The 20,387-nt window shown below is 45.3% G+C and overlaps 1 protein-coding gene across 3 annotated transcripts; it reads left to right on the forward strand.

The window, feature by feature from the left end:
* Positions 1-401: 401 nt before the first annotated feature.
* On the forward strand, positions 402-19,898 carry TGIF2 (TGFB induced factor homeobox 2). Of its 3 annotated transcripts, none has more exons than XM_028734920.2 (3): positions 402-748; positions 4,344-4,582; positions 15,976-19,898. In XM_028734920.2, the coding sequence occupies exons 1-3, from the start codon at positions 730-732 to the stop codon at positions 16,558-16,560; spliced, it is 843 nt and encodes a 280-aa protein (XP_028590753.2). In that variant the 5' UTR covers positions 402-729; the 3' UTR covers positions 16,561-19,898. The 3 variants fall into 3 exon arrangements, with proteins under 3 accessions (XP_028590753.2, XP_028590749.2, XP_028590754.2); XM_028734916.2 differs by lacking the exon at positions 402-748 and adding an exon at positions 1,026-1,258; XM_028734921.2 differs by lacking the exon at positions 402-748 and adding an exon at positions 1,964-2,162.
* The last annotated feature ends 489 nt before the right edge of the window (positions 19,899-20,387 follow it).

Here is a 20,387-nt window from a genome sequence, read left to right on the forward strand (position 1 = left end):
TAACGTTGTTTTTTTTCCAATCTCAGCAACTGAACACCGTAAACGAGATTAGATTTTCTTGTTCATTTAATGAAGAAAATGCTGATTTTGTTATAGGTCTTTGATCAGAACTCCCCCTCCCCAAAGAGTGTTAATAAAAGCAAACAGTGGCATGCAAGCGTGGGCTTTTTCTTATCTTTTCGGGAAAGTCCTTTAAAAGTTTCACTGGAGTTTTATTTGAAAACAGAAGTTTCTCTGTTCTGCAAGTTGCCCCTTTTTTCCGGGAGTTGTAATTTTGTTTTGTTTTCGTCCCGGCTGGTACCACCCACCTTCCGCCTGTGCCCCCTCCCCCACCTTTTCAAATTATCTTGGTGGGTGGGTGGGGGAGGGAGGGAGGCGAGCGCAGAGCCTTCCTTTAAGGGCGGACTGGGCTGGATGGATGAGCAGAGCGGAGGAGCGGACCCTGGGAGCGGGGATCTGACGTCAGCGCAGAGGTAGTTTCCCTCGCGAGCTGTCAGACCGTGTGGCAGGTTAGGTATTAAAGGCACTTTGAGCAGCGCCCAGACCCCTCCTCTTGAGCGGCCGCCGCGCGCGCACACAAAGAGAAGTGCCCATCGCTGCGTCCGGCAAGGATCCACCACCAGCTGCGTCAACGCTCCCTTTTCTTGCCAAGGCGTGGATTGAAACACCGCCGGGAGCGGAGCCAGGAGCTTGAAAGGGGAGGGTGGGAGACGCTGCGAGAGGAAGAAAATGAAACCGACCGGGAAAAGTAAGTCTGGGAAGTTGCTCGGGGTGCATAATTCCCCCCCCCTTCTTTTTGCTCGGCAAAACTTTGGAGTTCTCATTATTTTTGCAAAAGCGTGTGGGGCATTCTGAAGACTGGAAGCACTTGCGAAGGGGGCTCGGGGGTTTGGTTTTTCCCCCCTTTGCAAAACCGCTGTCTGTTTTCTCAGAGGCAAACCGCAGGCAGGAGAGGGGGGCGGCGGTGGAGGAGGAGGAGGAAAGAGTTTTCGTGGGCGTCCAGAGAATGGAGCGCCCTCGTGGAGAACCGGGTGGTGTGTGCGTGCACGGAGAGTATCCGATCGGTGTTTGCAAAAACTCTTCAACTTTGCAAAAAAAAAAGTCTAGTGGGTGGGAGAGAAGAGGGACAAAAAAAGCACCACGAGGAACGAGGAGCGGGGGGGGGGGGGGACGGACGAACGAGAAATGCCTTCCAGGCACTCAGCTATGCAAAAGCGAGCGAGAGGCGAGGGAGTCGGGGAAGGGGATCTTTTGTTCGGTAACGTTCAATGCAACATTGCGCGAGAGATCCAACTTCTTTCCTGCCTTTTCTCTCTGAATGGAGGGTCTTCTGTTGCCCCCCCCCCCCGCCACCGTCCGGCTTTCTTTAAAGGAAACAAACACAAACCTTTTTTTAAAAAAAAGATTTCGAAGGTTTCTCCTCCCGAAGCTGCTTTCTTTTACTTTTACATGCTTCTGTTCCCTCTTGATCCCAAAATGGCAACTTTCCCAAATTTTTTTCTTTTGCAAACTCCTCCCCACATCTGCCTCCCCCCCCCACCCGCAAAGAAACAAACCCCTTGCGAGATTTTGGACCCTGCAAATTTAGGTTTCTCTTGAAAAAAACAAAAGCAAAACCTGATTTCAATTGCTTGTAAAATGACAGCTTTTGGGGGGAGGGGGTGGATTTGTTTGGAGCAAAGCCGGGGTAACGCGTGCTATGGGGGGGCGCGAGTTCCTGTTTCTTTTGGAACAAAGAGAACTCTGTCTAGGCATCTGTCACTCAGGGAAAGAGACACAAGAGAAACTTTTTTTTGCGAGAGCGTTTCTCGTCTTCCGATTGCTTTCGGCCCTTGGGTGCTGGGGACCCCTCTTTTTTTCGGGGGGTGGGGTGGGGAGGAGAGGAGGTCTCTGCTTATTTCGACCTTGCCTCTTGCCCCCCCCCCATGGAAGGGATTCGGAGGCGGTGGTTTTGGGGGTGAGAGCGGCGATGCAACTGGCAGAAAACATGGAGTCCAGGCTTGTTTTGTGTGAAGTGGGATGGAAGGGATTTAAAGAAAGAGGTTGGCCCGGGGGTGGGGGGTTGAAGCGAGGTTAGCTTCCCTCTCCCACGTTACTTTTCCTTTTGAAACTCCAGACCTGAGTTCATTATCAAACCAGCGCCGGTGGGAGTAATCCGCGAGGTATTTTCGTGTGTGTGTGTATGTATTTTAATTGCTGCTTTACTAAGTAGCAAACTTCTGACACGTGATTTGTCTCGCTTGAATTCAAACGGAAGAAAATGAAATGTTTGATCTGCCTTTTTTCCTCCCTCCCCCTTTTCCGCCCCGGTTCGGATCTATTTCCAATTGCATTCTCTTTGTGTAGGAATGGACACGGCCGAGGAGGCAGCTTGTTGCTATTTTAACTTCCTTTTGCTTGCATTTTGAGGTTTGGGGTGGGTGGGTGTTTTGATAAAGTGGACGATACGCGGGGCAAACGTAGCCGACCAAAAAAAACCCCCAAAGCAAACCAAAAACGACCCGTGCTTTTAGCCTGACTCTCCACCGACCTTCCCGATTTTTTTGCATTTTATTTATTTTATTTATTTCGCTCTGGGCTGGATTTTGTCGTTCCCATGTGCAGCTGGCGGTGTGGGCAGTTCAGGGCCAGGAGGAAACGGCAGCAAAAAAAGCAAAAAAATTGCTGCTCCTCCTCCTTCTCCATCCCTGATGAGATGCAGGCTTGAAACAGGAGAGAGACTCCCTCACATAGCCAGCAGCCCCCCCTGAGTCCTTCTGCACTCGGCGTTGCCTGAAGGAATAGGAGGACGAGGATCCATTTGCTTTTGCAGCTTTTTTTTTTTTTTTTTTAACAGGCACAAAGTTTTGCCCTTTTCTCTTCCTCGCGGGTGGGTGGGTGGCGCGCGTAGAGGAGAAGCGAATGCACGCTTGCATTTCAATGCACTTGAATTTGCCTGGCGTTTTTCTGCGTGTGCGCTCTTGCTGGGGGTGGATGCGGACGTGTTGATCTCCGAGTGCCTCCCTCCAAACAAACTCGACCGCATGTCTGGAAAAGGGCTAACCTTAAGCAAACTTGGAAGTCTTGACGACTGCTTGGCCCACCAGTTTTATATATGTTACCTCTGTCGTCCTCCCTCCCCCCCCCTTTTTGGGGGGAATGTAGGGGGGGAAAGTCTCTACATGTAAAGGGCTTTGGAGAGAAGAAACTTTAAAGAGCTGTAAGGCTTCAGCCTCCTGGGAGACTTTCCTAATAGTGGACACTTGCTTTTTCAGTCTGATTCCCCTGCAAAGTAAAATGTATCTTAATTTCCTAACATTTTGCACAATACGCTTTTAACATGTATTGGAGTTGGCTCAAAAACATATTGATGAATGAATTTTAGTTTTGTTTTTTTTAATACAATCATTCTGGTGTGGTTTGGGGGATCGAGGTCCAAACCATTTTTTTTTTCATTTGGAAGGGAAAGCCATAAAAATACCTCTTTGTCAGAACTGGGCAAAATTGTTAGAAGTGTCAGGAGTTTCACAGTAAAGAAAGGAGCCATATTAGGAAAAAATAGTTCTGGGTTTCCTAATGAAAACACAGCGTCATTAATGTTCTTTACAAGAACTCTATAGTTCTGTGATTTTAATACCAGCAGTCTCCTTCTATAGAGCTTATGGCACAGCTTCATAACTTACTTTAAAATATTGTAGCTCTGTAGAGTATGTAGAACACAACTCTGTAGAGTTGAATGCCAAGCACCGCTTTGAATTTGACCATAGTGCAGAGTACGGATGAGGAACCTCCAGTTGTTGTGGTTTGATTATTGCTCCCATCACCCCTGGCTGCATAGTGAAACAATCATAGAATTGTAGAGTTGGAACAGACCCCAAGGGTCATCTATTCTAGTCCAACCTTCTGCAATGCAGGAATCTCTGCTAAAGCATCAATGACAGATGGCCATCTAACCTCTGCTTAAAAACCTCCAAGGAAGGAGAGTCCACAAGCTCCCTAGGGAGACTGTTCCACTGTCTGTTTAGTTGGAATCTCTTTTCTTGTAATTTGAGTAGTCAGTGGTCAGGAGCGACAAGAGTTGGAACCCAGCATCCTTTGGAGAGTCAAATGTTCCCCATCCCTGCTCTTGAGGTTGGCCTTTGCACAGTTGACCATCTTCTGCCTCAGTTACCCATGTCCAAAAGGGCAGCTTTTGTGTGCTGCACAATTGTGAAAAGGAAGATGAGCAAGATGCAATTAGTGAAGGACCTTGTTAGGTACACCTGCAGTGACTGTTGAACACAACCTGCCTTTTTGCAGCTCTTTCACACCTGTGTAATTCCACCTGTGACCCATTATGTCTTGCATTGTTTCCCACATCCCAGGCTTGAACCAAGACAGATCTGCCAGCAGTTCCACCATGTCGGATAGTGACTTTGGGGAGGATGATGGGAGCGTATCTCAGGATCCGTTGCAGCCCGGCAAGAGAAAACGAAGGGGCAACCTTCCTAAGGAGTCTGTGAAGATTCTCCGGGAGTGGCTCTACGAGCACAGGTTCAATGCATATCCATCTGAGCAAGAGAAACTCAGCCTTTCTGGGCAAACAAGCCTCTCTGTTCTTCAGGTATGAACTTCTGTATAATCCTTTCCTAGCAGGTTATGATATCTGCATACACAGGGTTGCCAGGTGCAAAAGAGGAGAAGGCTTTGGTACCTTTAATAGTACTGCAGAGGAAGGGATTTTGGCAGGTGTAGGCTGTCATGAAAGCTGAAATTCTTTCTTCTCAATTGCTGTTAACGGGTACTGGAGCCTTCACCTCTTGTGCCTATGTATAAGAAGTTGCAGATTTTTTTTTTAAATTTAAAAAACCTGTTAGCAAAAATAAATCCAAAAAGTAAAAACGAACCAGCTTTTATTAGGCTCAACTAAAATGTCAAAGTAATTAGCAAGCTTTCCTGTTCCTCGAGATCTTCTTCAGGCTGATTAAATCCCTTCACCCCCCCCAACACAAAAGGAAGGAGAAGCTAGGCATGATGGGGAAAAGTCTCAGGGTCTTAATCTTGGGTTGGCCTCTGCCCTCCAACCACTAGGTAATACTACCCAGTCCGGCCTCTCTTGACTCCCCCCCCCCCAACAGTGCACAAAAAGTAACCTCCAGCATTGTTAACGTAAGGACTATCTTGTTTTTCTTTACTTCTGTTCTCTGCCTTCCAAAGGATATGCACATTCTGCTTAGTGATGGGAGCAGATGCAGGTAATTGCTACTTTTCATACCCTCAAAGGCGGGGGGGCATGATCATTCTGTGTGTCCCTGTAGCTGCATCTTGGAATCTGTTTTATTCCCTGCATGTTAACGAATTAAGTCTGAAGAATGCCTCATGTACTTCATCTTAAGTTTGTTGGATAATGCAGATTTTGAAGATTTTCCATCATTCATTTGCCCTCTTCCTCCCTCTTTGTTTTGTCTACTATCCACCCTGAAGAAGAATTCTGAGGAGATCGAAAGCTGACTTGCTTTCCTTTGGCATTTTAGTTTATCATAATAAGGTTATCGGTTGCATTGTGTAGCTAATGTTCAGCTCCACCTTTTGCTCTGAATTTGAATTAGATGTTCTTAATAAATGTAACAGGAATCGTAACTTCTCACCCCCTTTTACAAAGAAACAAGTTGGGTGTCCCTTTTCACCTGTGTTAAAGATCAGTAATCTTAAACCTGCTTTCCCCAGTTAGCTGAATTTAATTAGTACATAAACAGATACACTCAATGATTTTGCACCTAAGAAGTCTGAAGGACTGGTCAGATCTGCAATAAGTTATGAATTTAAGAATGCCTTATGGGCCAAGATCTATAGCTATTTCTTTCTATTGGGTTGATTTTGTTTGGTGTGCAATCTGGAGCACATTTTATAAATATATGTGCACGTGAATCCACTGAAATAAGTAGTGCTTAACCTGCAAGTAGAACTGGGGTGTCAAAATACTCTAGGCTAATTTGCAATCCTATGCTATTGTAGTAATGTCACTACTTGAATTAATTCCAGTCTTTTGCATGTATTGGGAAGAATCAAGTTGGGAGAATGTCTTGTAGGCCATCTGGTAACCTAAACCGTTAGACCTAGTTCTGCTCTCTGGGGCAGTGGAGAACAAATCTGCCCTTTTCTATGGATTGGTCTCTCCAGGTAGCTTATTAAAAGTGGTAACCATGCATAGCTGAGTGTGAATTTTAACATACCAAGAGAGATCTCCTTAACAGCACAAAATTAAGTTACATTCTGCAACAGCAGATAATTTGTATGGGAAAGTGAGACAATAAACTATTTAGTGATTGTCAATCTGGAATAAATTATTACTGGGGGTATTAGGGTGTGCATGACTCTTAAAAATGATGGCTAATCTTTTTTGGGGGCCTATAAATGCCCCTTATGTGGACTCTTAAGACGAGTTTCTAGTCTGGCTTGCTGTAAACCATCATTTAAATGATGGTTTAAAACGAACACGTGTGTTTCTCCTAGGGGGGATGAAGACTACAAACCAGAGATTGGCTTGTTGTTACATGCAAGGTAGCACTTGTGGCTTGTTTGTCTCCTCACAAACTGCTGTGGTAAGTCAACAACCCACCTTGGCTTACCACTGTGGCTTGTTAGGACACAAAAGAAATGCAAGTGGTGGCTCTCATGTAACAGTTTGTTTCCTCTCTGGCATGTTGAAGAAAAGTGTGAAGCATTGTCTTTGTGAGCAGTGTGCACCAGGACATTGCTCACTCATGTAAATCCATAGTTTATTTCATGCTAAACTATGGTTTAACATGGCATGTTAATGGGGCCTATATGGTTCTAGTCAGGATTCCAGAAGACCTCCATTCTTGGATGGTCCATCCCTGGTCTTCTACTGGATTAGTAGGGCAGAAGGCACTGAGCGTTGAAGAATTGGGCTGCAATCCGTCTGTATTGATGGAATCAAAGCATTTTAAATTTATCCATTTTGTGCTTGCCTTATAAGTGTACAGATTTTCTAAGGACCCCAGTGTACTGCAACACTGCCCAGGGATTTGAGTGGAAATCTGTTTCCTTGCAAGGTCTCAAGGAATGTTGGGCAGCTAGGCCTTTGGGAAACCTATATTAATACTGTTGTTATTACTGTTGTTTATCTACTGCATTCATTTCAAAAAGAGAATACCAAGGTGGTTCACAAAAACCAGCAGCAAAATAGCAAAAACCAAAAAGCCAATGATAAAAATAAAGCTATTTGGTAATTAAAATACATAGTAGGAGCTAAACATGTATTAGAAATTAGAGGTTTAAGCGAAGCCTGTAAAATCCTCAGTGACTTCCCTAGGGTGAAGTAGTATTAATAGAAGGGTGAGATTTCTCCATTAAGTGTCTGGGCTTTGCTTTTCACTTCCTCATCCTTCAACTCCACTTTAAGGGATTTCTTGGCAAGTGTGTGTGCCTTGAGGGGGAGTGAAGAGCAGGATATGAGCCTAAATGAACAGTTGACTTGGTTTTGGGAACAAAATACCCAACTGCCCCAAAGGTGTTCCCGTCTCTTTCCTCCTCACAAATGCTTTTTGTCTGTGGTTGTACTGGGGGAGGGGGAAGGAAGCATAATTTAGAAATTAAGAGAAAACACTAAACAAATCTAACCCAGTCCTTAACAGTTTTAGCTGAACTGTGTTCTGTGCCACCCACTCAACACCTGATGTGAATTTAGCCATTTACTATTTGTATGGAATCAAGTACAGCTGAGGAGTTCCTTTCTGTGTCTATTTGGTTGTTGCCTCAGCTTTTGGCAAGGTGTGCTTGCCCTTGAATGCTTGTGAAACACACCTAGCTTCCTTATCTGTCAAGTCCTTTCCAAGGATTTGAAGGAGAGGCCAGGGTTTTCGGAAATAACTAAATAAATATAAGATATTCTGCTGGGTCAGTCTAGTGTCAGGAGGGTAACGAGACTTCTGCTTCACCTGGCAAGAGATGCAGGAGCTAGGAAAGGAATAGAGGTGTGGCTGAGGCCAAGAGTGGGGTTTCCCCTGCCCTGATTCATCCTTGGCTACAGAGTTTGTTTTTGGAAAACAGCATCTATCTTCAAAGAGCAAGCGTCAGATTTCTACCTCTGCCCTGCAGAGACTTTTAGAAACACAGATGTTTCTATGCCAATGTTATGTGCTCGTCACCCGGTGCCTGAATAATTTTTATTCTCTGGGTCTGCTTTGTGAGTAAGGGTCTTGCCCTAATATTGAAAACCATTGGCCTGTTCGATGGTGTGAAACCAGGGCTTGCTGTGTTTGACAAGTACGTTAAAAGCAATGGGTGGAATTCAGTGTTGCATTTGTGGAACAGTTATGTCTGATTTCCCCTCCCCATACACTGTTCTGGGGGTTCTGCTGACTCCCCTCTGAGCCAGCTTTAGGGGGGCACTGGGGATGGAGAGGGGGAAAGTCCTTGCATAGGACTTCTGTTGACAGGGTTCAGTGTTAAGCTAGTGTAGGACCCAGAATTGTTTATAGAAAGAGCTTCTCATGCAACCTGGTTTAATATATCATAGGAATATTGGGTGGTGTGTGTGTGTGTGTATTGGTGCGGGAATCAATTTAAAATATTGTTAGATGGCTTCCTCCGCCATATATGAGGGCAGTAGGCTAGCTTAGATAGTGCAGGGCAAGGCCTGTGTGGCACATGCAGCTCTGTTTTCCAACATAACACCCACTGCTACCTCCCCCTCAACATTTGCCACCTGAGGCAGCCACCTTACTATGTCTAATGGTAGGACCGGCCCTGTCAGGCTTCTTAGGAGTTCCGTGAGAAACACCTCCAGGGCATGCATATTGAAAACTGGGGAATTTGATCATGGTTGCTTCATGTAAAAGGAAGCTTCTTAAAAAGTAGTGTTCTAAAGTAAAAACCAGTTTCTTTCAGGTGAGAAAATCTATCTTGTATTTTAAAAAAGACATTAGACCTTCCTTACTGTAACACTGTTCTATCAGTGCATACCACATTCCAGTGGATTGGGTTTAATTTGGTTAAACATTTAAATTGTGATTGCATGAAATAAGAGACTAAACTGTGCACGTTGCACAAAGTGAAATGGCAGAAATGTTAGCTGTATGCACTTTACATCCTGAAAGCTTAGCTTTCAGGATACATTTTTGGTTGGTTGTTTCTAACGGGCAGGTATAGTACTGAACAACCTTATGGTTCGGCAAAGAAACCAAAACCAAATTCAGACTGCTAGGGCAATGCCACGTTAGTTCCCTTCACGTGAAGGGGGAATGTTGTGATTGTGGGGAAGAAGGGCCTGCTCATATGTAGGCTACTTCCCAGTAAACAACCTTGCTGGGGCCTGGAAATCTGTAGGTGGGGCCACGAACAAGTAAACGGTGAAGTGGGCTGTTATGCAGTGGCCTTTATCCGTTCTGTTGTGTTTTGTAAAATCTTTCTTTATGTGGTTTGCCTCCCCACAAATTGCATTTGTTTACAATTTAAATACAAAAATGAGAGGAAGAAAAAAGATGAAAGGGGGGCTGTTGGTGGTTTCTTTAAGAGCCTCTGGCATGAGTTCCGGCCTTTTGGGTTTCTCTTTTGCTTTCCCCGCTCAGGACAGAGGTCCTAAGTCACTGGGAAGACAGGGGAGAGGCTGTCCCAGCTGGACTCTCTTAAAGGAGCTCATAACAGCATAAGTCTCCCTGTTTCTAAGGAAATACTTCCAGGTGAATCTTACAGGAAGCCCACTGTGACTTCCCCCTCTCACCCTTCCAGCTTGGAGTAGGTGGCCTTAACTCCAGTGTCATACATGTTGTGGCCTTTGGTACTGGCAACAGAGAACAAAACCAGTCCTCAGGTTTGTTGCCATTCACACAAATGCTGCTTAAGCTCTCAAAAATGAGGTGAGCATACCACCTTTTCTCATGCTGACAAGAAATTATCCATTGTCCTTACTTGTTACTGAAATAGCAGTCTTAACCAGCCTACCTAGAATGCACACTTGATTTCTGAATATGAAAATTCTCCAGCTACAACACTTACATTTGCTAAACAAGCAAATGTAACTTCAGCAAAACTAGCTGAGCGGTGCTGCACGGATCCAAACAGCCCAAATAGAAATATAATATGATAGATAGATTTTCTGTTTGGGCTGTCTGGATCTGTGGAGCTCAGCTAGTTTTGCTGGTGAACCCCACTGACAATATTGCATGGGGGTAAGCCTCCCAAACCAGCTTGTTGCCAAGCAAGTATCACTTTGGGTTTGGGAGGTCTGCATGGTGGCACCCAGATTTGTTCTGGGGGTGACCAGTTGTTTGTGTCATTAGAGCTGGCATAGTTCATTGTGTGTGTCGGAGGGGGGGGGATAAACAAACATGGCTTTGGATGTAATATAAGGACATGTAAACCTAAGGAGTGTCGTTGTGGTTGATCCAAAATATTCAGATTGTTTGATCGATGCTGCTTAGCCTTGTGAAAAGGACAAAAGTTCTTTTTAGAACAGACTTTTCGTGATCAGTGCATTTTGGCCTCTCCGGCCTCTCTCTCTCTAGCAGAGAACTGTCCCCACATAACTAGGGTCACTCTGGTGCCTGACTCACTGAACAGCTAGTAGCATTCCTTGCAAAGTTCTGAGCTTCCTTTGATAGTTCCCATCTCTCTCTCTCTCTCTACTGACCAAGCTTGGTGCTCTTAGCTGGGATCTGACTGCACAAGAATGCTTAGTCTGTTCTGCTTGGCTTGCTGTGAGCACAAATATTCCGATAACAAGTTGCAGCTCTTGCTTGTATGCAGAGAAGGAGTTGGCTTGCTGAAGACCATCTAGATATTCAAGGTCACCTTTTGTATTTCTAAAAGCAACATAAATTGCACCTTTTTCTGGTACAGTGTACTTGTGCACAAATGTAGCTGAACATAAAAGTGGCTGTGAAATTTCTGCATGCAAATGTTTACTGGGACTTAATGATTGGTTGCTTGTTTTATGCAGTTAGAATTTGTGTGCAGCGGTGCCTCAGTTTCTCTCTACATATGGGGCATAAAAGGTGTACAGCTCATTGAACCTGGAGTCTTCTAATCAGTAACTGGAAGGACCCCTTTTCTCCTTGCTTAAGGAGCTTTTAAATTTGTTCTTTTAGCAGTGAGACTATGGTAGGGTTGAGAGCTGGGTAGTGTCCATGGTGTTAAGCAGCAAGAATAGTGTCAAGACTTTCAGAGTCTCTCTTCTACCCATGATGGCAATGCTCTGCCTCTGTGGTCAGAGGCAATATGCTTCTGAATACCAGTTACTGAAAACCGCAGGAGGAGAGTGCGTTATTTGTGCTCAAGTCCTGCTTGCAGGTTTCCCAGGTTTGGCCACTGTGAGACCAGGATGTTGGATGAGAGAGACATTTAGACTGATCTAGCAGGTGCTTCTTCTGTTCCTACCTCTGAGGCATTGTGTACAACATTGGGGGGAAGACCCTGCCTTTCTTCTGTCATGGAGAGTCTTCACACTTATTCAGGCATAGAAGAAGGGCAGAAGGCTCTCCTTGGTGGTTCTGTGCTCTTACCAGGGCAAGACGGGGGAGGTCCACATTGTGAATATGCCTGCAGATGTGTTCAACCTAGAAGTGTTTTAAATGTAAGCTGTGGTGAGCTGCCTGCTTCTGTTTTTAAGTCTTGTAAGCCATGTGCAAGGAAACCCCCAACTTCTTGCTCCACACGTATGGAAAAAACTATGTATACTTGTGAAAGGAGACCAGTTTGAGGCTTTGGAAACATGGTGATTGTTTTCTTGAGGCGGGGGGTGGGGAGGGGATTAAAAACAGGGAAATTATTGAGTTTGTGTTAACACGTATCCCCAGGGAAAATATTTTACAGAGCTGCTGATTTGCAAAAGATACATCAGTCTACTTGATTTATTTTTCCATAATTGTTCTCTTTGAAGCACTCTTTCATTTTGGTTTGGCTTTCAAGAAGGAAAAATTGTTCTACACCCTTGTGTGTGACGTGAAACAAATTGCACAGGCAGCAGCTGTGCTTCCCAAGGTCTTGTAACCAGCTCCTCATGGCGTTGCGCTAAGATTCCTAGCGGGCTTCTTTGGCAATGCATCCAGAACTTTGCTAGTTTGCCAAATGGAAACGTGATTGTCCCTCTCTCTTCCAAAGCGTGCAGTTGCACATGTTCGTACAGTGCAATCCAAGTTGGTGCCCTCCAGCTGTTCGAGGCTGCAACGCTAATCAGCATGGCCACGCTGGCTGATGCTGATGGGATTTGTCATCCAAAACAACTGGAGAGTACCAGACTGGCAAAGGCTGCTCTAATATCCTAATTTGGTGCTCTACAGCTGTAACCAAGCACTGTGCTATTGTGCAGTGTGGCTGCTTTATGAGCAGTTGCATAATGCTGTTGCAGGTAGAGGATGGAAAAAGGTAATAATAATGACAGGCCTCGAGACCTGAGAGAGTTAGTCTACAGAATGGTCCAGAATTGCACAATACATTTCTGCTGGAGTGAAGCCCTACCTAAGTGGGAAATAGGATGGATAAACGTTGTTATTCCTTTAAATGGTGAGTTCATTGTTTGCTATCATTGAGCTTAGGTAGGTAAAGGACCCCTGGATGGGTAAAGTCCAGTCTATAATGGCTTTAAATGAAATCTCAGCTTTATTACAAGTATGTTTTCCCCTTCTGTGATCCTCATAGAAAACTCATTCAATATTAAAAGATGAGGTTCATGCGGCAAGAAGGGCAGAGAGAAAAAGGGAGAGAAGGGAAAGAGGTTGGGCAGTGAGAGACTGAGTACAGTGGGTGAATTGCAAACAGGAATTTAATATCCAGTTTACTTTCTTGAAACTTTTCTACACAGTCTCCCACACCAGTCTTTACAGCAATCTTAAAATAAAGGGATGAAAGCAGCTGGTAACCCAGTGCAGATTTTTTAAAAAGTATAAGAACCTGCTGGGACCAGACTGATCTCCACTTTCCAGTGGTCTTTCTTGGAAGGAGGTGTAGCAACTGACCCAACAGCCAGGGATGGGGAACATTTTTCAGTCGGAGGCCATATTCCCTCTCTGGCTGCAGGCCAATGGAAGAGGCCAGTGTGCGTCCCTGTCTTGTATTTATTTATTGTGAGCATCTTACTGCACCCAGGTACTAAGAAGTCATGGCAGGTATAAAGACAGTAGAGACGTCGTCCTGCATCTAGGCAAGCTCTTCTTGTATGCCCTTCTTGGTGGTCATGTTGTTGTTGCTCTTATTATTGTAAGTCCTCTAATCTACATAACCTCTGCAAAATATTTCCATGTCTCAAACTATGAATATTTATGACTCGACCAACCAGCTTGGAAACTTCAGTTTCCATTTCATGGAGAGTTGGTGTTCTGCCCAGTAAGTACCAACCTTCGCTTCTGGAAAGTTTTGGGCTTGCTTTAAAATTACGTGAACTTGCTCCGATACCTTGCAATGTGTCTTAGCAGAGGCCCAACCAGATACCCAATAATTTTCTGGTTTTCCTTGCCCCCTTGTGTTTAACCAGATGCAATTCTGTAGTGTGAAAGGAATGTAGACTGCACCACTGAGAAGTTTTTGGAATAAGTTGCCAATTAATTTGCAAACTGTTTCGATCACAGCCGATTGGTATGCACATTTGTTCACAAATCTGTGAAATGGGGAAATTTCATTTAAATCAGCAGGCTGTTCTTTCTGTGCCAACCTAGGCAACTTGTTGTATTCCGTGTTTAAGTTTCACAGAAAACAATTGCACTTACTTTAGTAGGGGATCACTTACTCTGTTTACTGGGGATTTTGCTGGATCAGGCTTCTTGTCTATCGAAGAGTTTTTCACTCTTGATTACCATGTGGATGTATGTGATTGGTTTTCTCTAGTTATACGCCTAATCAAACTATACATATTTTTTTGGGAAAAAGGATTGGGGGGGGGGGGAAAACAGCCATTGCTGTTTCTTTGTAGCTCCTGGCGTCAGTGTTGCCCCATGCAAGCTCTGATGTAATGATGAAGGGAGCCAATCCCAAGCACCAGGCTGAGGGATCGGCCTGTGGGTCCAGCAGATTTGCTTCTCTGCAGGCAGAGTGCGAGCTTCACCCCCCAAAGCCTCTTAGCTGCAGTGGCAAGCTCTGCCACCAGTGTGCCTTTGCAGATGGTGCTCTGTCAGTAGGGGCAAAAATGGGTGTGTTCGGGGAGCCTTTGGATCCTCAGGACCCAACAACTTCCCACTTACAGCCCCTGGAGCTGGCATAGTTCTCCACCCCCATTGCCTTTGAAACCAATGCCTTGGATAATTTCTGTCTTGGCTAGCATGGGCTTGACTTGGGTTTAGGAAGAGGCAGTTCCTTCTCCCTCAACCGCGCCCCTCCCCAAAATCTGTCAGGTTGCTCTGCCCATCTCCATGAGACTTTTTGTGCCAGATCTTAGACTTGTTACAAAGTGTACACCAGACTTTCTCAGCCTGGTGCTCTCCAGATGGCTTGGACTACAGCTCCCATCAGCCCACAGCTGGAGGGCACTAGGTTGGGAAAGGCTCCTGTGAGCTCTGACTTTATATCCAGTCTCTTCTCTTCCTCTTTCCCTCCCTCTCGGTTTCACAGAACCAGGGCTGGTTGCTCTTTCAGTTTTTACCTTTGACATCCAGCTCGGAGAAGAGTTCTGGGAAACTGGAAAGTTTGCCTACCAGTTTGTTAAGTATTGTCCCATTAATACTTTTTGGTCTTAAACCTCAACTCCTCGTACTTCTGAGCATAAGGGACAGGAAATGCTCTGGTATAAATAATTCAGTAGATCAGTCTTTGGGTACTGTATTCATGAGAATAAAAATAGTTGCTGAATTATAACTGACCGGACCTGGAGTGGAACTTGAGAGAGGTGCACATTTCTCTATATTGGATTTTTAATTTTTAAGCCCTAGATTGCCCTGTATAAAGGAAACATCCTACATGCTTTCTATTCACTCCTGGACAGATCTGGCAGGAGAAAAGGCATGTCAGGAATCTTGGAATAAATTGTCTGTGCTTTACCCTACACTGGTTGGGCAGATCCAAGCTTGTAACACTGTGAAACAGAAATTCAGTTGGCAAGAGAATAGCTGCCTTCTCCTGGCTTCTCAAAGTGACAACAGGGGGCAAGGATAGGATGCTGGAGGCAGAGAATGAGCCATTGCCTCTCCCCAACCTTTTAAAAAACCTGTGGGAAGTGCAGTAATGTTTGATTTGCAACCATGATGCTGTTAAACCTATTTCCTATAAAAAAGGGCTACATGTAACTCAGCGGCAAAGCACCTAGTTTGCCCGGAGAAGTCCCAGGTTCAGTCTTAGGGGGTTTGTGAGAATAAAAGGAGAAAGGAAAGAGCCACAAATGCTTTTTTTAAAAAAACATAATTTTCATTATAACCATTTCCAGAATCACATTCAGATATACATTTCCACCGATTTCCCTTCCCCGATTGCTTTAATTTCCTCACCATTCCTGCATATTCTTATATATCCATTTAGATGACTTCCCCCCCTTTATTCTTCCTTTATTATATATTCCCAGTACTCTCTTAACTATTTTGCATGCCCTTGGAGAAATGGCTGTATAAGAACAGAAGAGGAGTCTTGTCCTTCTTGCCAGTGGCCCGTCTAGCCCACTGCGGCCAACCAGCTGCCTCTGGGAAGCCAGCAAGCAAAACCAACAGCACTTGCCCTAGTTATGATTCCTAGCACTTGGCATATTGCTTCCAACAGTGGAAGCAGAACATTGCTGTTCCAGCTGGTAGTCACGGACAACCTTATCAGTCATGAAAAAATACAATTGGCTATTGAAGCCTCTGCATTTCTCTCTCTTGCTCACTCACCTCTTCTTAGAAAAATGTGCCCCTCAACTTCCAGTGTAGCAAATGTTTTCCTTTTCCTTTTGCACCTTCTCTGTTGTCTCCCACGTTACAGGTGGGCAGCCTCAACTCTGCTCTTCCCCGAGGGCCTTAAGTCTAGCACCATAGCTGCTGCGCACCCCCCCAAGTCCTTGTTCCTTGGCATCTAACCGAGCCCTGTGCATTTCTCCCTTAGATCTGCAACTGGTTCATCAACGCCAGGCGCAGGCTCCTCCCTGACATGCTGCTTAAGGACGGCAAGGATCCCAACCAGTTCACCATATCTCGCCGCGGTGCCAAATCTGCTGATGTGACGCTGACCCATGCAGCCGCCGCCGCCACAGGGTCCGGACTCCTAATGGTGCCTCCTGCCTCCTCCAAGGTGCTCTCCATGTCGGTCTGCTCGCCCATGACCTGCCACCCTGGCCGGCCCCTGGCCGGCAGCTTGACTGTGGTGACGAGTGAGCAGGAGAGCCCCCGCCCCACCTTCCAGCAGGTCAAGCTTGAGCCTCACTCCAAGCAGCCGCAGCTGAGCGCGACGGGCAGCACTCTGGCTCTCCTGACCAGGGCAGATGCCGCCAGTCCCACCAGCGGACTCTTCAACACGCCGCCGCCGACTCCGCCCGAGCTCTTCGGAGAGGACTTCAGCAGTTTCCAGTTGCTGGTGGAAGTGGCCTTGCAAAGGGCAGCTGAGCTTGACTCGCAGAAGCTGAGTGGGCAGCTGCCTCCGTCACTGCAGAGAGAGGCCGCTGCGCCAGCCCTCTCCAGAAAAACCAAGTAGCTTTCTCCAGCCACTAGCTCCTTTTGGAGGCTTTGGGGGTTCCCCTGCTCCTTCTCCCGAGTTTTTCTGTTGGCCTCTGCACTGAGGGTCCTCCCTGCCAGATGTTAACGCTGTGATATGGCTACCCCTCAACCAGGAGCAAAACAAGCCGAGGCTTCCTTGGCCGTTTTGACGCTGTGCTGCCAGCTCACCTCGGCTTCTAGAACGAAACACTGTCTCCGCCGCAAAGCAGGAGGACAACACACCCTTTGGCTAGCGTTTCACTTTTTCTGGACCTTGCCAGCATCCTTTCCTCCTGTTGAAGCCGCGTGGAGGACACTGTCTGACTAGGGGGGTGCCTGAACTACGCACAATCTGCTCTTGAAAGGACTGAGAGGCCTTAACGTGCTCTGAGAGAACATGGCTGGTGTTCTGTTACTGTGACTTTGTGTTTTATTTTTTTGCTGTGGAGCATCCTTGTGCAGAGGTCCTTCTCTTCTCCCACTTTTTTTTGAAGCCTGCTGACATGGAAGAGAACAGGAAAAGGGTCCAACACGTAACGGAGGAGAGATAATTAAAAAACAAAAAAAACCAAGTACCTTAAAAATACGAATTATGGTGGGGAGGCGAAATGAGTGGTTTCACCTCTGCCCAGAGAATCCTAACGCATGTCCTTTTTGGGGGCGGGCGGGCAGGGGTTGTTTCTGTTTTGCTGTTTCTGTAGCATAACTTCTTTGACATACTCTTGGTCTGGTGCGCATGAGTGGCTGGCCCCTGCATGTTGCCTAACCGGAGTCCCTGGCATGAGCAGATTTAACTGGAAATGTTAAATGTTTGTGGCATCCCTCTCTCTTTCCACTGGGAGGTGGAGAGGGGGAACAATCAACGACCACCCTTCGGATACTGGTGCCAGTTAAAAAAAAAAAGGTATGGTGCTGTTTGAGCAATTTTATTATTATTTTAGGTGCTGGCTTTTTGTGACTTCATCCATTCCTCTCCCTGTGTTTCCCCCCATGTCATGTTTGGAGATGCACAGATGTGATCAGAGTGGCAGGGAAGGATGCTCTGCTGGCTGAGAAGCAGGAATGGGGCATTTCAGAGGTGGGGAAGAGGGATCGGATCCGGAACAAGACTCTTTGACTGTGAAGTTGCTTTAAACAACCCTTTCTTCTTCGTTTTTCATTTTGAATTTTGTTGGTCGTGGACTGTAACTCGGGAAATCTAAGGTGTCTTTATGGATGTGCTGACAAAACTACCTATAAGGGGGGCGGGGGGGAACAACCAACCTCCTGACTTTGTTTTGGATCCTTGCTCTCATCATGCTGAATGTAGTTTCTCTTTTGCTGATGGAGCACAGGTGCCCTCTTGTGGCCAGGAAGGGAGGTTGACCAGAGTAGGGTCTTCCATAGTGAATTACAACCTCTCCTGCAGACTACAAGCTGTGTGTGACCCTGAAATTGCCTCCCTATATGATTTGATGTGTCCCCATGTACTTGGCAGCCTTGGCAGAAATTTAGACCCACCTGATAGTATCTGATCCCCCTTGAGCAGTGTTTTCCAAACTTGGGTCTCTAGCTGTTTTTGAACTACAACTCCCATTATCCCTGACCTGATCCAGCTAGCTAGAGATGATGGGAGTTGTAGCCCCAAAACAGCTAGAGACCTACGTTTGGGAAACGCTGCCCAAGAGAGAGGGTGTGTGGAAGCCCGTGGCCCCACCAGATGTTGCTGGAGTTCCAACTCCCATCATCCCTGACCAGTAGCTGGGGGGGCATGCTGGTTTGGATGGGAGGGAGTTGGGAGCCCCAGCAGCATACGCAGGGCCATATATTCTTCATCTGTGGTCCATGCCCTGGATTTAAGGGGGTGGGAAGATTGAACTGCTAAGACATGCATATATTTTTCATTGAGTTACGCCCCCCCCCCTTTTGGCCTGATACCAGGAACTTGCAAAACACAGAGTGCCCTGGGTGATATGAACATCCACCTTTTTTATTTTAATAGTGCTGTTTCACTGTAAATGTAAGTTAAATAGTGATCTATTATATACACCTATATATCTTGAAAAACACTAATTTTTAGAAGGTGTTAGCCTAATTTTTACGTTGCATGAATAGTAAAGCTAAAAAGCCCAGCAGGATGCAACTTTTCACATTTTTGTTCTCGAACTAGGTGTGCAAACCTGGTGACGAAAAACGACAAGGACAGCAGTGAGTGCATTGGAGAACTGGAACTAATAGGGTGGGAATTGTTATGGGCTTAATGGAACATTGCAAATTACAGATTTAGGGCTAAGATTGGTACAACCTGTAATTGCTGCTGCACAAATAATTGCCTGCTTTCCTTTTGTTGGTACTTTTTGATCTTCGGTGATCCTTTATCAATCAGCAGGGTATCGCTTAACTCTGTCTAGAGAGCTGCCGTTTTCACATATTGATCCAGAAATTTGAAAAAGCAAATACATTGCCAAATTGTGCTGCTTTCTGTTTTGAAAAGCCTGAAGAGCTGCCGTGTAACATACTTGGTTTTTTGTTTGTTTGCTTAATTCTAAAATCTTGTGGATTAATTTGACTATTTGCATTGAATCTCTGGAAGGTGGCTCCTTCCATCTCCTTCTCAAGCTTGGTTCCTATCTTGTTTTCTGGATTGTGGAAGCAAAACTTGACCTTGCTTCCCCCCCCCCCCCTTCCAATTTTTTTTTAATTGATTTTCCAAAAAATTTTAGATAGACAAACAAACATAAATCTTAACTGTACTTAATCTTAGTAACATTTTTAAGTGACTTCCTCGAATCCCCCTGGCTGAATTTCTGTCTATATTATTATAACAGTTTTCCAAAATTGACCTTGCTTTTTATAGGCTTTCAAGAATTATGTATCCCTTCAGAGTGTAACTGAAATTGGCAAGATACTTTTAAGCAGCAGCATTCCAAGTCCAACTGAAGACACTTAGTCATGTTCACACTCTTAATTAAAAATGTTTGAGTAGTTTCCCCTCCTCTACCCTCAATTAGGCCCCCTTGACTTGGGCTGGATTGGCAGCCGTTTGATTAGAATTGTGCCTCCATTAAATGAAGCAGTTTGAACCTTCTTTCCTGGCACTGCAGGAAACCTAAGCAGATCTGAAATTGCTGCACAAGGTAACAAGAGCAATGTTTCAGTTCCTACAATGCACTGACTGTCCTTGCTGTATCTTATTTGTCCAAACGATATGGAGAACTTGTTTTTGATGGGATGGGAAGTTAAAAGAGGACGGAAAAATAAAGAGAATATTCTTTTGTCTGATGTTTATGAAGCAAAAAACTACTGTAAATAACTGTTTTGGATTTTTTTAATCAATAAAGTTTTTTTAAAAACACACCACACCTAGTTTGTATGGTCTCTGTGCGTACGAACTCTGACCTTCCCCTCTGGCTCTTTGCATCCAGTGTTGTGTGAATGTACGTACAGGTGCATACAGTGACTGCCCTTACCCTATGCAGAGGGTCATAAAAGCAGACAGCAGAATTCTGTAATGTAGAAGCTTGATTGGTGAAGGAGTTTGGCATATACAGAACACAACTTAGTCATTTCTTCTTAACAGCAGGTGTGCTAGCATATTGAAAAGCGGAGCTTTCACTGACAGAATCAGAGCAACAATCCTTGATATTTCTAAAGTAGGCCACATACGGTTTTTGTACAAAATACTTTATCTTTTCAGTGCCCTCTTTCTTTAAAAAAAGTCACATTGGCACTTGGTCCCCTGCTTCCTGAACAAATCAGTGGCAAGAGGGTTGTGCTTTGGGCAGAGGGGGTTGATTTTTTTTTTTTAAAGCGTAATTTACATATTAGGAAAAGGGCAGGCAGGCA

This window comes from Podarcis muralis, chromosome 5, assembly GCF_964188315.1.
Source record: "Podarcis muralis chromosome 5, rPodMur119.hap1.1, whole genome shotgun sequence".
Classification (NCBI taxonomy): Eukaryota; Metazoa; Chordata; class Lepidosauria; order Squamata; family Lacertidae; genus Podarcis; species Podarcis muralis.

Bases quoted from the DNA above. Each gene is read 5' to 3' on its own strand.
- TGIF2 (XM_028734916.2), top strand. From the start codon at position 1,186: ATGCCTTCCAGGCACTCAGCTATGCAAAAGCGAGCGAGAGGCGAGGGA. The intron at 1,259-4,343 runs GTAACGTTCAAT...CCCACATCCCAG, and splicing joins GGAAGGGGATCTTTTGTTCG to GCTTGAACCAAGACAGATCT. The intron at 4,583-15,975 runs GTATGAACTTCT...TTTCTCCCTTAG, and splicing joins CAAGCCTCTCTGTTCTTCAG to ATCTGCAACTGGTTCATCAA.